Source organism: Egretta garzetta, unplaced genomic scaffold, assembly GCF_000687185.1.
Source record: "Egretta garzetta isolate BGI_Z169 unplaced genomic scaffold, ASM68718v1 scaffold148, whole genome shotgun sequence".
Classification (NCBI taxonomy): domain Eukaryota; kingdom Metazoa; phylum Chordata; class Aves; order Pelecaniformes; family Ardeidae; genus Egretta; species Egretta garzetta.
Genome location: NW_009260669.1, coordinates 2,034,115 through 2,050,240, shown reverse-complemented (window position 1 = coordinate 2,050,240; position 16,126 = coordinate 2,034,115). Strand labels below are relative to the sequence as shown.

Here is a 16,126-nt window from a genome sequence, read left to right as displayed (position 1 = left end):
GTGAAGATAAAGAAATGCCTTTGAAATGGTGATGAGTTGGTAGGCAGTTTAGCAATTCCTTGGGTACTTTTTACCTAAGGAGAATTGCTCACGCTCTTTCATCTCTAAATCATACAGTATTATTTGTGCTTTACTCTTCTATTGTATTCAGTATGTTTGTGGGGTTTATAGTTTCAGATGGCATTTTTTACTGCTTGTGTATATTTTTACCTTATTTAGGCCTATTGTTACATAACTGATTCACAATATTTCACAGATGTAATTGCTCAGTTTTGAGGGGAGGGTGCTTTTGCTTAAATTTTCTCTAGAAGAAAGGAAATATGTAGTTTTTATTCAGTTAAATACAACACCTATTTTTCCTCCTTTTGCATGGGAAAGAATATTTAGTGGCTTCATGTAAAGAAGAAGAGATGATTGTTTTACTCTCTTACATTGTTAGACACGAATAATTTTAATATATCAGTCCTGGGAAAAAAGATTTTGACCTGTACAATAGCTTTGGTGAAATGAAAGCAGTCTTAAAAGATTAAATAGTGAAATGATCAAACTCCTTTGTCCTTGTTGACCCATAATACACATTTGAGCTTGAGTCTACAGAGTTGAAATGTCAGTTTAACACTTATATTTGGCAGTTTAAAAATAATGCTTTGTATCTCACTTGGTGCATGTTTTTGAAGGAGAACAGACCATTGCAATACCCAGTGAAGCTAAAGGGAGGATGCAGTACTGAGAACTCAGTAATGGTTCGGTGTCTAAATGTGGGTTTGATGCATAATTAAGACACACAAGTGTTAAGAAATGGGGGCAGAGGTTGTTGTGAGGGTAGCGTGTAGTTGCTAAGTTGACACTATGAGAGCATCAAAATAGACAGGCTGATTATTGCTGCCACAGGGCAAGAGGTTGCCTGTATAGGCAGCAATTATTGATTACTGCACAGCAGCAGAAACAGCAGGATGGGTGCTTGCACCGCACCATCGCCATGCAGCACTCAGGCTGGGGATGCATCTTTCCAGCACCTTCCCTGCCCCTACCTAGCCAGTTTTGTCAAGCTCAACTCCTAGCCCTTTAACCCAAGAAGTCTTACACCAGAGCTCATAGACTGTATTGTTCCCTATGAGTTTTGAAGTACTCCCTTACTTCAGCAGAAGAGCTCCAAAGGGCCTTCAGAAGGCTTGAAAATGAGCTCTGAAACTACCAGCCCTGTCCTCCTATTGCATGTCACCAGCTGCAAGCAGGGCCTTCTTGTAGCTCTTGCCATCCTTGGGGTAACAGCGGCTTCTCCCCTGGGGAAACTGCTTTCTCTGGAGGGGCACAAATAATGTTGCTAGAGCTGTATTTAGCAGTACAGGAATGTGGTATCATACACTTATTTTGTTTGTCTTCCTGATGTTTACATGATGAATTCAGAATGTTAATGGTGATCATAAGAAACACGTAAGGATACAGGGACTGGCTGGTAAGAGATCATTTGTCTTAGCGTAGATAATGAGAAGAAACAGAAGCTGCTGCTAATCAGTACACATGCCAAAGATAGCTTGAATTTGCTCTTACCTTCAAGGATTTAAAATAAATAAATAAATAGATAGATACATTGGATTACTAAAGCCGGCAGGCTATCAACATAACGTGATTGGTTGTTCTGACTGGTTTATCCTTAGTTGCCCTCTATTTGTCACATGCGAGACCACAAACACCTGCCCGCAGGGGACCTGGATACAGAATTTTGTTTGATACCAGAGGAGAGAAGAGTCCTTGCCCTTCCCTGTTCTCACACTCAGTCGCTCGCTCCCCGCCCAGCACCATCTTTGGGAGGTCCCACCTTGCCTTCCAGCACCCTCTGTCTGGGATGGTCGGGCAGGATGTCGTGTTGGCTCCTGTTGTGCTACTGCTCACAGGTGCCTGTCTCAGGCATCCCTTGCGATGGTCTCTGGGTGACCCCTGGCACTTGTCTCCATCCATCTCCTGGATCTCCAGGGTCTGCCCCACTTCCCAGATCTCTTTTCCAGCCAGGTTCTTCACCTTCTTCTTTCCAGGCCCCCTTCTCCTTTCCAAGGCCACTTCTTTTTGGGACCCCTCCTTTTAAGCACCTCCTCTTCTTTCTGGACCCACTAGCCCCCTGGTTTCATCAATCAAAACTGTCTATGTGCAGAAGCACATCGTGTGATCAGTCTGCTAACCGGTGGTTCTGTCTCATTTCTCATTATTAACTGGAGGACTCAGGAAGGGTAACTTTTCTTTAGTCCATGTGTTATCAGTATTTCAAACCAGATCATACTGGTTGTGGTTAGCAAGTAGCCACTTCTGCCTGAGAGTTCAAAAGTTCAGTTTCAAGCATTCATACATGCACACATGCACCCAATTATCTGCCTCCTGCTAGCATTCACAATTTAAGCTATTTTTGCCTATGATAATGCTAAGTAGTTTTTCTAGTCCTATTAAAACCACTAAAAAAGAACCACACATTTATAAGATCTCTCCAAGAACCTGCAGCTGTAAGGGGTTTGCTATTGAAATTATTATTGCAAAGCTGCCATGAAGAAGGACCTCATACACATGTCAAAAAAGTGCTCTTTATGTCTCCAGGGAATGATGTAAATCCAACTTTAGAATCAGAATTTGACAGCAATTGAAAGATGCACCAGTATGGAACAGTCAAACAGGAACATACTTGTGTTGCTATTTTATTACTTTGCTCCTTTCCTGTAGTTTCTTTCCTACCCTATCCGGCATAGACTTGATTAGTTCTTGGGCTTCACAGATTGTTTTTTCTAGTTTTGCCTGGATGCTGTTTCTCATATCAAGTTCTTAATCTATGACTTGAGTTCCAAAATATTATTATAATATGATAAAAAAGCTTATCATAATAGAAATAATGGTTACACTAAAAGCAACAGGGCCTATTTGCAAAATCTTATGTGAGTACCTGTGTAAGTTAGTCAGATATGAAGCTGCCAGACAATCTCCATCTTGAATGTACAGTATAGCTTCAGTAACTGTGCATTCAAATTTCTTTTAGAGATCCCTACAGGGAATAACATAATCATGGGCCTAATCCTGCCTCATTTCTTTACAAGGCTATTGAAAGAACAAGTATTTATTGAAAACATAAATCCTGCGTTTTTTCAACTTTACTGTAAAAAATCCCAGTCATTGACACATGGTAACTTTTAGTATTTGTCTAGCAGATATGTAACCTGTATTTCTTAAAGTTGAATAATTCTAATATTTTTCACTAAAATATTTTATGAATGAGTTATAGGCATATGAAAGTTTAAGACTTAAAACCCAGCCCTTCATGCTTTACGAATACTATCTCCTACAACTCTATTAATATTAGCAAGATTTCTGATGCACGAAACACACTTAGCTTTAGTAATAGCAGTACTCACTTGCAAATCTCAAAGTTTATGTACAATACCATTAACTTTCCACCATGCCTTTTTAACACGTAAAGAAGCTGAGGCACAAAGAGGCTAATTGGCTTGGCTGTGGGGGTCACCTGGCTGGCTGTAGCAGAAGCAGAACTACAGTTCGGTCTCTGACGATGCCCTACCAATGCCCTTCACTTGAGGTACACTATCTTTCAGTTCATTCTTCTCATTGTTAAGGTACAGCTCCCAGTTTCCTAAATTGAGAAAAAGTCCATTTCTGTTTCTAGGATAGATTTACAGTTTTAGACAACAAATGGGGAGATCAATGCATATATTTTTAGGTGCCTGAAAAGTAAATATCTTACCTAAGCTTGTATTATGGGCTGCTTTTCTAACCACGAGTGAAAGAGGGGTACCCCAGGGGATGTGATTCATCTCATTCCAAACAGGTGTCAGCTGAGATGAACCATACTAAAAGGAGCCTGCCTCTCTTCATTCATTAAGTATTCAAAATTCCTAGAGAGCTACCGAGGCAAGATGCTTATCTTTAAACAGCTAAAAATTGGCACATTGACTCTAAGACCAAAACAAGGTTAAACCAAAAGGGAGACTTTTGTTTGTGTGCATGACAGTTCTTCCCTGCAGATGTGCATACTGCTAGCCATGCTTTCTTCTTTATTACTCTAAATATGTTCAAAATGTGATGAAAAAAAAATAAATTTTATGCATTTTCACTTGTAGTTCAGATTATTGATTGTTGAAACCAGCCAATAATCAATCAAATCTTTGCACATACTTTCTACTGTGTTCCTACAGCTATGGATGTGCTATGTGTCAGGAATTTGTATAAACATCAAGTTTACCTCTGCAAGAGAAGAGTAGCAAATGTTAGCTGAAATAAAATCATTCCAATAGTTAGAATTCTATAGTTCTGACAACTCTATAAAGGGAAAATATTTTGATGTCTCATGAGAAATCAAGAGTTTCTTAATCTCTGCGAATAAGTTACCATTCCCTGTAGAAAAACCAATACCTGTTGCTTAGAAGCTGTTGTATAAAGTATTTTTTTTCCTAAATTACTTTACAGGCACATCTAGTCAATTTTCTGCAGCAGTATTTATTTATTTGATTAGATTAGATTTGATTAGAGCATCTATTTCCATCTCAGAAGACACCATTAAGAACTGCAAACAGATCTATTAAACTGTAATTTAAAACCTGTGTTCTACCCTACTACTTCCTAGTGACACCAAATGACTGTTGTCAGTGATAAAAATGTCCATAAAACAATGGAAAATGTGAGAAACAAGCAAAAAAAACCCCATCCAAACCCATCCTCCTTTTTTTGGGGGGGAGGGGACAAAAATCCCCAAACTCTACATCATCATCATATTTTGGCATGGCTGTGCCCCTTCCCCTGTGCCTACATCTATGTTAGCATAAAAATAGAAGTTGGATTTCTTACGCAATAAACTTCTTCCTGAAAAAATGGGAGATAAAATTGCTTCAGTTTCAAATTAAATATTACAGCAAATTAAAAATTTAGGATTGAAAAAGCCTTTTGAAATTAAAAAGCTATTTATTTTGAAAAAAAAAGATAAAGAATTACTTCATTTTTTCCAAATGCCAAAAATTTTAAATTAGTTTTTAAATGAATCTGCCTATCTGAAAACTCAATATGTGACTGAAAAAATTATCTCAGCTTGAATTAAAACATGAACATATCGATTCCAAGATAATATCATGGATTTACCTTACCTACTTATATTATGAAGAGCATAATTTCCCAAAACTTTTCTTAAAAGGAGAATTATACATGTACAGTTGAAAAATGGATACATACAGGAGTTGATAACTGCGTACCACTGACCAGCAAATTGTATTCAGTTTCCTTAGTTTTCAGGTTACGTGACTCTGACAAATGAGATAATAGTGAGTACATTCTACTTTATATTTGAATAATCACACAGTGTCAGACCTGTAAAATTACCCGCAGGGTATAGAGAATGATTATCTGACAGTCATTCCTATTAGAACACATCAAGTAAAGATCTCATTCTATCCTATATGACAGAGTGGTATTTTAAAGTCTTCAATCATTCTCATTAAGAAGGCTTGACTTTTTACTTAAACAGTGGTGTCACAAAACCTTTCTGTTCTGGTTTGTATATGACCTTAAGTAGCACTGCCATCCAATGCATAACCGTGATCTTTGCTCATTCCTAGCATGTTTTCAGTGTTTAAATCATCCCAATAATTCCATTATTTTTCTAAATTGGACTCTAGTCCCTTAGTGGTGATGTTGCTGGAGACCAGCCAGGGCTTCATCAAGCAAGGGTAGACCCCCAGGGCAGTGAAGATCTGTATCAGAAGAGCCTCGTCAGGGAGACCCAAGAGAGGCAGCAGGTTGGAGGACCTCAGTTAAGAGTAACTTTTCTTTTGGATTAGTGATCTTTCTCTGTTGTACTTTCTAAATAAACCCATTCTCTCAACCCCATGTTCTCCTAAGCACCAGGAAATGTCTATACAAGTGGTATGTCCAGAGAGCAAGGGATGCCAGCTATTGAGTTTTCTTTTTCTTACCCTCTGGGTTCTTAAGTTGGCAACCATGTAATGGTCTTAGAGGTGCCTTCTGCAGACATTTTAGGAGCTGACAGTGATTGTGATCTTTTGTTTCTCTACCCCACACTTCTGTGAGTCACTGGACAATATTGCTGGGTTACTCTCTGACCTTTTTACCCTTATCTCAGAGTCTTATTGCCTCAGTCCTGTTCTTAATCTTCCTGCCACTGTCTCTTTATGGTTTCAGGCTGAACTTTGGTTTAGTCAGTCGTTTGCTAGTGTGGCTCTTGCCCTGTCTTTTTTAGGCTGCTTTCCCTTTTCTGAGCTAAGTGTCCTGAGAAGCCATGTGTAAATGTGTTGGGATCTTGATGACCTGCTAACCTATGTGACATGAATCTCCTTTTCCTTCCTCCATCATTCCTTCTGGGAGTCCTACATACATAAATTCCCACTCATTTCATTCATACTAGATTTCTATTATGTAGCTCCACTTGACACAGCCAAGACCCTAAGCTTTATGAGTTTCTCTCCCTTGATTCAATTTTTCTTGCTGCTTGAGTGGCAACAAGGATACCACAGACTGCTGTGTATTTGCTGTTTCTTTGATGTAGCAGCAATGACTGGTCTGAACCCAAACTATCCTGCGCTCTTGCATTAATGGGGGATATGTTGGTTGAAGAAAGATGACTGATGGAGAAGAGATAGGAGGCAGAACAGAGCATCATCTATAAATCTCCGTCGACATATAGGCACCAGCACTTCTGGGGCTGGAGAGTGTCTGTCTTGGATCATTCTGTTGAGCTTGATCTTGGCAGAGATTCACCTTGTTAAAAAGAAGATCAGGCCATGGGTATCTTAGCAGCAGCCAGTGGGCCCCCTCCTCCATGAGGCATGGGTAATTTCACTACTCCTCTGTAGGAGACAGAGAGTTAAAGCTTTCTTTTTTTTTTTTTTTTTTTTTTTTTTTTTTTTTATTTACAAGTACAAAAGAAATTTTAGCACTAATAAGTTATGTCAGTTTTCTTTTAATCTAAATTAAGAGTTGTGCTTAGATTCTAATTGTTTTGACAATAGAACAGTGTTTTATACAGACTTTGTTTGACATGTTTGCTGTAGTAATTTATACTCTTAAGCAGACTAGAAACTAAGTAACACAGAGACTGATTCTTCAGACACACACTGTAACTTCCACAAGAACTGTATGCTTGCATCTCATGACACATCCCTCTTGCCACTCCAAAAGAAAATTTCAAACCCAAATGTCACTCCGTTCTCAGTTGTAACTGATAGAAGCTGGACTAAGAGAACTGCATTTGTGTAAACGAGAATATTTTCCTCAAAAATGGAAATTGAAAAAAAACCCCACTGAATTCTGAATATACCAATATTGATAAATAGAGAACTGAATTCATAGTAAACTGCTTTTAAAAGTGGATTTTTTTTGTGAACACAACCTGATAATGAAATGTTTAAGACTTCAGTTAAATTAGATCTGTCTGGCAAAATCATCCTAATCTTTCATATGACATTACTGAAAGCAAAGTACACTATGCTCTACAGCTTCAGTGAACAGTATGTTTTGAAAAATATGTATTTTTCTGAAACACTGAATAATTACAATGCACCACAGCATTTTGTTCAGCATGGTATAACTGATCATCTGTCTGTAACTCTAATGTAATATAATGTTTGACGATATAGTAGTGGTGATAGTGCTATAAATTTATCATTTATATCATAGCTATTTTCATAAATAGTAACTCTAATCTTCTTTTAACTGGCAGAGAGCTTCAATTCAGCTTGTACAAATGCATCCAGATCATCACTTGTTGCCCCAGCATAGATCAAACTGAAGGGCGATCTATAGGATTATGCACCAATATATATGGAAATCTGAAGGCAGACTAAATCAGAAAGGTATTTTTGTATTAGGCTGATAACTGCAGCTGTACCAGTCAGTGGTGTGGTGTATAGCTACCTGTAAATGCCAAGTACACCTCAAATACAAGGTTGATTTGCTCTGGCTGTACTTTTATAAATGTCATTTCATAGTAGCAGCATAGCAGCCATGAGGCACAGGCAGGTCCATTATACCATTTCTACTTGATGAACAACATATCAATTTTTAAGAATTGTGAGTGTTGTCTATATAATAATTATTGTAATAATGGAAAATATTCAGCCTGGGTGTGAATGATCAATAGGAGAGGAAGTTAAGGTGTCTACAAAAAATAATGAGTTTTAGTGTGATTCATGCCCAGCAGTACAGGGAAATACATTAACACATGGACTCTCATCAACCTGTTTTTAACCATCAGAAAGGTTTAGAAATAAAAGAAAAATAACTGGAGAGCACAGACCATAAAGTAATTTAGCGTTGAATGTCAGACTGCAGGTTGATATTGTTTCTCCTTGTTCTGAGTGCACATTTAACTTTTGTAGCACTTTCTGGGATTTCAAAGTAATGTGCTGAATTTTAATTCTACTATGAAATAGAAAGACACTAACATTCACATCCTACTGATTGAAGCTGCTAGCCTAGAGAGTCCAATTTTCCTTTCCTCTGTGAGCATTGGACCAGCGAAGAATGGGACTCAAACTGGCGTGTTTATTTTGCATAAGAATAAACAATAGAAACAATGAAGAAGCAGAGAAAAAGACCCCCAGCAATCTGTGTGTATAACTATGATGTAACCAAAACCAGAGGCTCTCTTCTAATACTGTAACATCTAGATTTTTTTCAATTTCAGTAGAATTTCATCATCTCTGAGACTCTAAAAAATGGAAAAAATAACAGTTTTTATACATGTGTAGTCTGATTTTCTGGAAGTAATTACAAACTCTTAGTGACACAGCAAACAACAGTTTTACCGCTTCTCAGACGCCTTGGGTATACTGAATAGGAGACTGCAGTATAACAGAATATGCAAAGTAGCTAAGATTAACTTTATAATAGTGTACATTGTGTTACAGATGGGAATAAAATTCGAAAGATGTTCAATGGCTCAGTTTAGTATTTCTGTATTTGAAGCAACTATGTTGGGACTCATATTCAGAGAAATAAAATCCTTTGATGATTTTCAGATTCCTTTCAATTTCAACTTTAATTATGCAGCCAGCTCATGTCTTAAAGATGAATCTGAAGAGGACAGAAAATGTCAAAAATAATGGAAGATGGGTGGAAACTGAGATATACATAGTGTGTTTTAGCTGACAGTCAGAAACTCTAATACCGAGACCTGTTCTGTCTGCATATTTTATGATTTGTTTTGTGCTTTTTTATCAATAGGAATGTTATATAGGCAACCACAATCAGTTAAGCAGTACAGCTTTATCACTCAGGTGGTGGGCTGAAGGATGTATTTATTGAGAGCAGCCACCCAAGCAGAATAGGAGCTCTTCAAATATATTTTTATATGTATGCCTTTGAAATATCCTCATGAAGCAAGGAAATATTTCTGCCCTTGATCACTATTAAGGAAGCAGACGTAAAAAAAGAAATTATACAAGAATGTCTGGGATAGATGTGGGAATAGATGCTAAAGCCTTTCCAAATTCAGACCATGCCCAACACCCAAAGACATCTTCAATATTTTAGTTATTTTGCTCTGTTTCCCCTTCTTTCTGTTGCTTTTTCATACCACATAGTCAGCTTCTCTCTCAAGGCCGCAGGATAAACAAACCTCTCTCCAACCAGCTCTATATGAAGTCATGGGATTTAAATAACTGGTAAGTGCATAGTTCTGTGGAGTAAGTGAAAATAACACTGTTCAAGATCTTAACACAAAGACAAGGACTCACCAGTTACAGAGAAGGCAGCTAGAAGTAGCTCTTCTGGGTCTAAAATGAGATATTCTGAAGCACCAGCATAGTGTATTTGCAACTTTGCTATATTCTTTCTGTGGATAAAGAAGTCATTTAAGTTTTCAAGTCTAACAGATTCCCAGGTATGAAATTCACTTCAGAGAACAAGTAGTCATTTATCTGGTATTCTCCTGCAGCATGTGTTTCTCCTGAAAAAATCTTCTGAATATGAAAACACAATATTATAACTAGTCCATGGTTGTTGGCCTGAACCACTCTTATTACTGGCACTTGAGAGAAGCTGTCATTTCTGTAAAATTTCTAAACTCTGTGTCACTCCTGGTATGCACAAATACAGAGCAAAGTTTGATCCAAAGCTATTGTACAGACAGTATCTAATAACTTGATTTTTTAAAAGAGCATTTTCATCAGTGTTTTGCATTAGTGCAAGTCAGCAGTAAAGCTAATGGAATTCCTAAAACTACTGTAAGTAGAAAGAGAACGTGTCTGGGACCGTGGCAGGGAGCATTCACAGCTACAGTCCTTGAACAACATCTCTGAAGAAACCATTGGCCATGAACATGGATTGTATGTGCACTGAAGAGATCCACTCCTGAAATGCTTGTAGGTTAATCCATTTGACATAGCCATGATATAATTTAATCTTCACTGTTAACCATTAAAAGCAACAATTTTAGTGTCAGGGGTTCTGTATCACCATAGCATAGTAAATTCAGTGGTAGGAAATACTTTGAAAACTAAGGGTATTTTGTTATTTGTTGGATCAAGACTATGGTTGGTAGTATTTTTTGATCACTCTCTCTGTCTTAAGATATCTTTGCTTAATCCTAACTCCTAAAAGAGGCAATAATACAACTATTCACTTTATCAGTTCTCAGATCTTTCTTACAGTTTAGTTTTAAATAGGATGGCAGTTGATTAGTTTAATTCACCATTACTTAATGAGGGCAGAGCCTACCCAAACGAACCTGTACCAAAAAGTAGGAGAACAAAAAACAACTGTTTTTGTCTAAGTTTCTTCTAAATACTGTGGTCCATGATACAGGATGCTTTATATCTAACTTTTAAAATCGAATATAAACCAAGATTTTAAAAGAAGCTATGAGATTTAGACAGATTTCAACAATATCCATGGAACTAATTTTTGATCATTTGATATTGCAGACTTTTTTATTGTTGCTAAATATTTCTTCTCTTCATGAAAAAACAGATAAATAGTTTGAGTATTCACCCACTCAAATACAGTAGTTCAAAGAGATAAGGAACAATTATTCATTATTCCTCAGTTAGACCAAATTAGTTAATTCATGGAACTGTACTCTGAACTATTTATGGACATCACATCACAGCTACTTCTTAATAGTCCCTGACTCCCCACTATTAAAAGCAGATTTCCAGTTTCACCAGTACTTAGCTTCCATTTCACAAGCTGTCAAATGACTAGTCAAAATGTCAGAAAAAGGAAATCAGTTCTGCAGAGTTTTCAGATTTTATTGTTTCCAGTTAACAAATAATTGGCCTACTCATGCCTAAACAAAAATAATAAATATAACACCTTCCTAGTTGCTAAAAAGAGCCCGGCAATCTTAAACAGCATTAAACTGCATTAAGCATCAAGTATGACATTATAATGCATACAACAAAATTCCACCCTCTCTTTACTGTGAGGGTTTTGGTGAAACATGGGTCCTTCCTCACTTCTGCAGAATAAGCACTGACCCTCCCTCCAGGAGCAAGCTCTTAGTTTAAGCACTGAGAACAGCAACTGTAACAAATCCAGAAGACTTTGAGATATGTATTTGGTACCTATAAAGAACAGAATGGCTATACTGTGTCAGAGGAAAGGTACACTTAGATTTTGATAACGTCTCCAACTGTGGCCAGTAACAGATGCACAGTGAGCTTCTTTCTCTCCTTCAGTACAGTAGGACTGTAGTGTGTTTTTCTAAGGGAAAGGATGGTATTAGTGTAGCTAAATGTGGATATTTCCATGGCAGTTATGAATGTATGAGGTTCCCTCTCTGGAATAATCATTTTGTAATCAGTGGAGAATTATAAACAAGTTCTGATTCCAGGTTCTAAATGTCACAATAAAGTAGATACCAAAAAGGCTGAGCAAATCATGTGTATCAGCACACTTAGTGGAGCAGGGAGGAGGTTTTGATGTATAAAGCTGATCTGCTGACTGTGGGAGGTGATATTGGTCGAAATAAGTCATTGCTTACCATCAATGCAGGATGTAGCTATCCAAATAAAATAAAAAAAAAAAAGATGCTAGAAGAAATTATGGATTCGATTATCAGGGCAATTACTAGTTCTTCCTCAGTCAGCAGAATTGTCATGGAGCAATGGAACTTTTCTCATCTTCCTGTTTGCTTTTTATCTACTAAACTGGTGATTTGAAGCATACAAAGTTTTGGAAATGTGAATAACATGTTCTGACTACCAAAGACCAGTTACAGAATGTGACTGGTTTTTCAGCAAAAAACTTTTTTTATCACCGGTTTCCTGTGACTTCTTGGTACTTTCTTTTTTTTTTTATTGATTAGACCAACATTCCTCCTGAATGTTTTCTTTATAAACATTACTTTTTTTCCAGCAAAAGGTATTTAGCAATTACTTCTAAATCAGCTTCTTGCCTAAAACCTTTTTCCTTAGACCCCAGGGCTATCAGTCAGATCAATTAAGTCATGTTTAAATTGCTTTTATTTTAAACATTCATGATTCTACAAGGCAGCCAATAAAAAATATACCCCTGTACTGACAGCTTAAATGCATCTCTGTGTGAGCCAAGATTACTGAGATTCAATTTCCTTTTGGTTTGCTCCTTTGTTCATGCGGGCTTGGCCTTACTGACCAAGTGAGTGACTGCGGTGCCATTGCACTCAGCAGTGAAGCTCTCACCAGTGGAAATGAGACTTGATTTCCAGATCCCAGCACTGCAGCGGTACTCAGCTAGGCTCTTCCTGCTGGCCTTTCAAATTAAAGCAATCTTGATGATAGCCTTACGGCTCCCCTGATAAATTTTCTTCTGAAGCCATGCAAGCAGGATGTGATAAACCTAGGACAGTAGCTGGGTGCATTTTGTCAACATTTTTTTTTTTTTTTTTAACAAAAGGATGATAACCACTTTCTCAGATATCTAAAACTTTCAATTTTTATTCTTGTTCATTACCAGTACATACAAGTGGTGGCTTGGCTTGGCTTACGAGGTTTTTACTATTGTACCCAACATCCTATGCCACTATAGCACATAGACAGGAAAACAAAAATAACTTCAGTTCCTTCCTTTCTAGAAGCCTTCTAAAGCCAGAGTGCATGCTGTTATATTTGTATGGCAGAAAATCAGGGGGAACTGCATTTATTCTTAATTACTGTTGCTTTATTCCAGAGGAACTGAGCTTAAAACCAGATCTGCTCTAACAAGCAAAAGCAAGATCATGCTTTTGAATGATGGCTGGTAAATGAAAGGGGCTAAATTTTGGGAACAGACAAATCTATTTTGGCAGTAAGCAGCTGGGTTTACTGCCTTCTGCGCATCACTTTTTAGTCATTCTGCATAGTTTGTGTTTCTGTAAACTGGTGCAAACAAAATCATAAATTCCTACTGAGAAAAGTTATGAGCAAATCTGACATTTCAAATTCTAATTCATGGAATCCTTAGGAAAATTTTGTAATATAAAGTTATAGTCTTTATTTCTCATATTCTTTCATTGTTACATAATTTCATTGGCTTTCTTCCATGAACAATTCTCGTATTTTATTTAGCAGCTTGTTTTCCTATGAGTTTATCTCCACATTTCACTTCGTTATTTTTCCCATTTGTTATATGCAACAACACAGGATTTTGAAATAAAAATATGACCCAGGTGAAGACTTGGTTTTATCTGTGTAAGTTGCAGCAAGCTAAGTGTTTGTGGTTTTCCTTGCTGTGTGGATGATGTGGTTTTCAGATGTTTTGTACTACATTGCTCTTAGTGGACTATTAAGAATTCAGTATCTTGTCCCATTAAGCAATTTTTTTCTCTAGAGCCTGAGGCTTGGATTTTGACATTTGTACATTAATGAGAAGTTAATCTCTTTGAAGTCATCCTTATGACTAACTACTTCAAAATACAAATGCAGCTCTCAGAACCTGAGTTGTAACTCCCAGATATGAATCTACACTTTGCTTTTAGTAAGCATGTTACTGTAACCAAAAGATTTCTCATCTTATCAGAATACACCTCACATGATTTGTAGAGAGATTGACTATACAAATACTGAGCATAAAACTTCCTTACAGCAATACCTTGCTCCGTACCGAGTCTCTTGGCTCAGTCCTGGGATACTTGGAAGACACAACAGATTAGATCAGTACACAGCAGTTTTCAGCCTGTTTATCATATCTCTGTTCATTGCCTTCCACAATGAATTATGTTTAGCTGTTTTGTCACTTTTTCATAAGGAAATATATGAAAGAAAAGTTTAAACCTGAATATTTACAGGCTGATGCTTGAAATGTCAAGGTGTATTTTTCATTTAAAATCAGTTTCCCCAACTGCCTTCACCTTGTATTTTCTTAAGTGACAAAGTAGAGAAAATGTGTTTGAATTACCAAATCACAGTCACAAATTTAGTCCCATTTTGAGGCTCAGCTTCTTAAGAGCAATGTGCCACTCTAGCAAACAGTTATCTTCCAAGACCATGGCTGGCCAAGAAATGTCTGATATATAAAATGTTTTGGTTTCTTGCCATGTTGGTAGGTGTGCATGTTTATGATATTGCAAATTTTTTTCAATATCACGCAACCCAGACTATGGAGAGTGCATGTACAGTTTGAATCAGATAGGAATTAATCCCCTGACTTGTTTCAACAGGTAAGTTAAGGCTGATGAGACATTAACATTCAACAGTCTAATCTGTGTGAAGTGAAAGGGCTTTGCTGATGTGTTGTGTCATTTAAATAACATTCACATCAAATCTTCTTGTCAGAGCAGTCTATCCGATGCCTTTGTCAAAATCAGAACGCTTGACCTCACGTTGTTTTGCCTTCTTAGGAATGCAGGTGCTGGAATGGAATGGCATCCCCTTGACTGGGAAAACTTATGAAGAAGTCCAGAGCATTATTATTCAACAGAGTGGGGAAGCAGAAATATGTGTAAGACTGTGAGTTTTTCCCCATCTTTCTGTTTCCATTTTTTTGGCTTTTCATGGCTTTTTTTTTTTTTTTTAAATTTACAGTTGTTAAGGTGGAACCTTTGTTAGCACGAAACATCGATGTAGTATCTAGCAAGAGTTCACTGTGAGTGTGGGAGGTCTGTTTGTTCTTTTTTTCTTTTAAAGCCATAAGGAAAGATAAACTGAGGCAGATGTTAGTAATTATGCTTTTATAAACAATGGTATCTCCATTGTCAGGCCACAGTCTCCTCTCATTGATACACGTACAATTCACTGAATTTACTGGGATTAGAAAAAATGGTAATTTAGCACTAACTTGACTTTTACTGAAATCTGTATCCTTTAGATGAAAGTCGTTTAAGCATAATGAGAAATGTATAAACTTGCATTCAATCCATTAAAGATTTCACCTTAAATGAACCTTTTCTTCTCAGCTCTTTAACAGCATCGCAAATATATATCGGCTAAGAAGGGGCCATGCTTGGGAGCTGCTTTCTGTCATGAACCACTATTCATTTATCTACTTAATACAATAATGAGGGTATGAGGAAAGAGTTTCTTTTGTCTCAGGCTTCTCATGGCTTTCTTTAGGGACCTGAACATGCTCTCAGACTCTGAAAATCCCCAGCACCTGGAGCTGCATGAGCCAGTAAAGGCAGGTAAGCGATAAGTTGTTGCTTTGATATTGGAGGACCGGGTAGCAACTGAAAATTGGATTTGATATATGCTAGGGTATTAGCATTGTAAGCTGAAGTGTTACATGCCAAAACTTGCCATGAGCAGAAAGGGGACCACTCCTTATATACAAAGCCAAGCATTTATTGTTGGTTATTATTATTAGCCCAGTTCAATCCATACTGACACAAAGGAAATCTCAGTAACAATATTGCAGCTAACAGTCGTTATCCAGGGAAAACCTGCAGCTACCTACCCCTTCATCCATACATGTCACAGGAAACTGTGGTGTAATGCTCACCCTTCAGCAGCTTCTCTGGGCCCTGCAGGCAGTGCTTTCACTCCAGGGACATTGCAGCAAGCTGACAGTGTCCTGAGGAATTTGCTGGGAGGAGTGTGATGTTTGTGGTGAGAGTTTTTGAGTCCTTCTTCCTGGGAGGTGGATGGTGTTGATGGTTCCTTCCTCTTCACTTCAGGATCTGCTTGGGGCATTTTTTATGTTTTCTAGCATGCCTTCCTCTTTCCTCACCAGT

The 16,126-nt window shown here is 37.5% G+C and overlaps 1 protein-coding gene across 1 annotated transcript in view; it reads left to right on the top strand.

The window, feature by feature from the left end:
• The window catches only part of PCLO (piccolo presynaptic cytomatrix protein), a gene marked incomplete at its 5' end in the record, with an annotated part of 372,092 nt that overhangs the window by 271,649 nt on the left and 84,317 nt on the right, over positions 1 to 16,126 (top strand). Inside the window, 2 exons of the mRNA XM_035901092.1 lie at positions 14,798 to 14,906; positions 15,510 to 15,577. Coding sequence (XP_035756985.1) covers positions 14,798 to 14,906; positions 15,510 to 15,577 — 177 coding nt within the window. The remainder of the gene's footprint in view (positions 1 to 14,797; positions 14,907 to 15,509; positions 15,578 to 16,126) is intronic.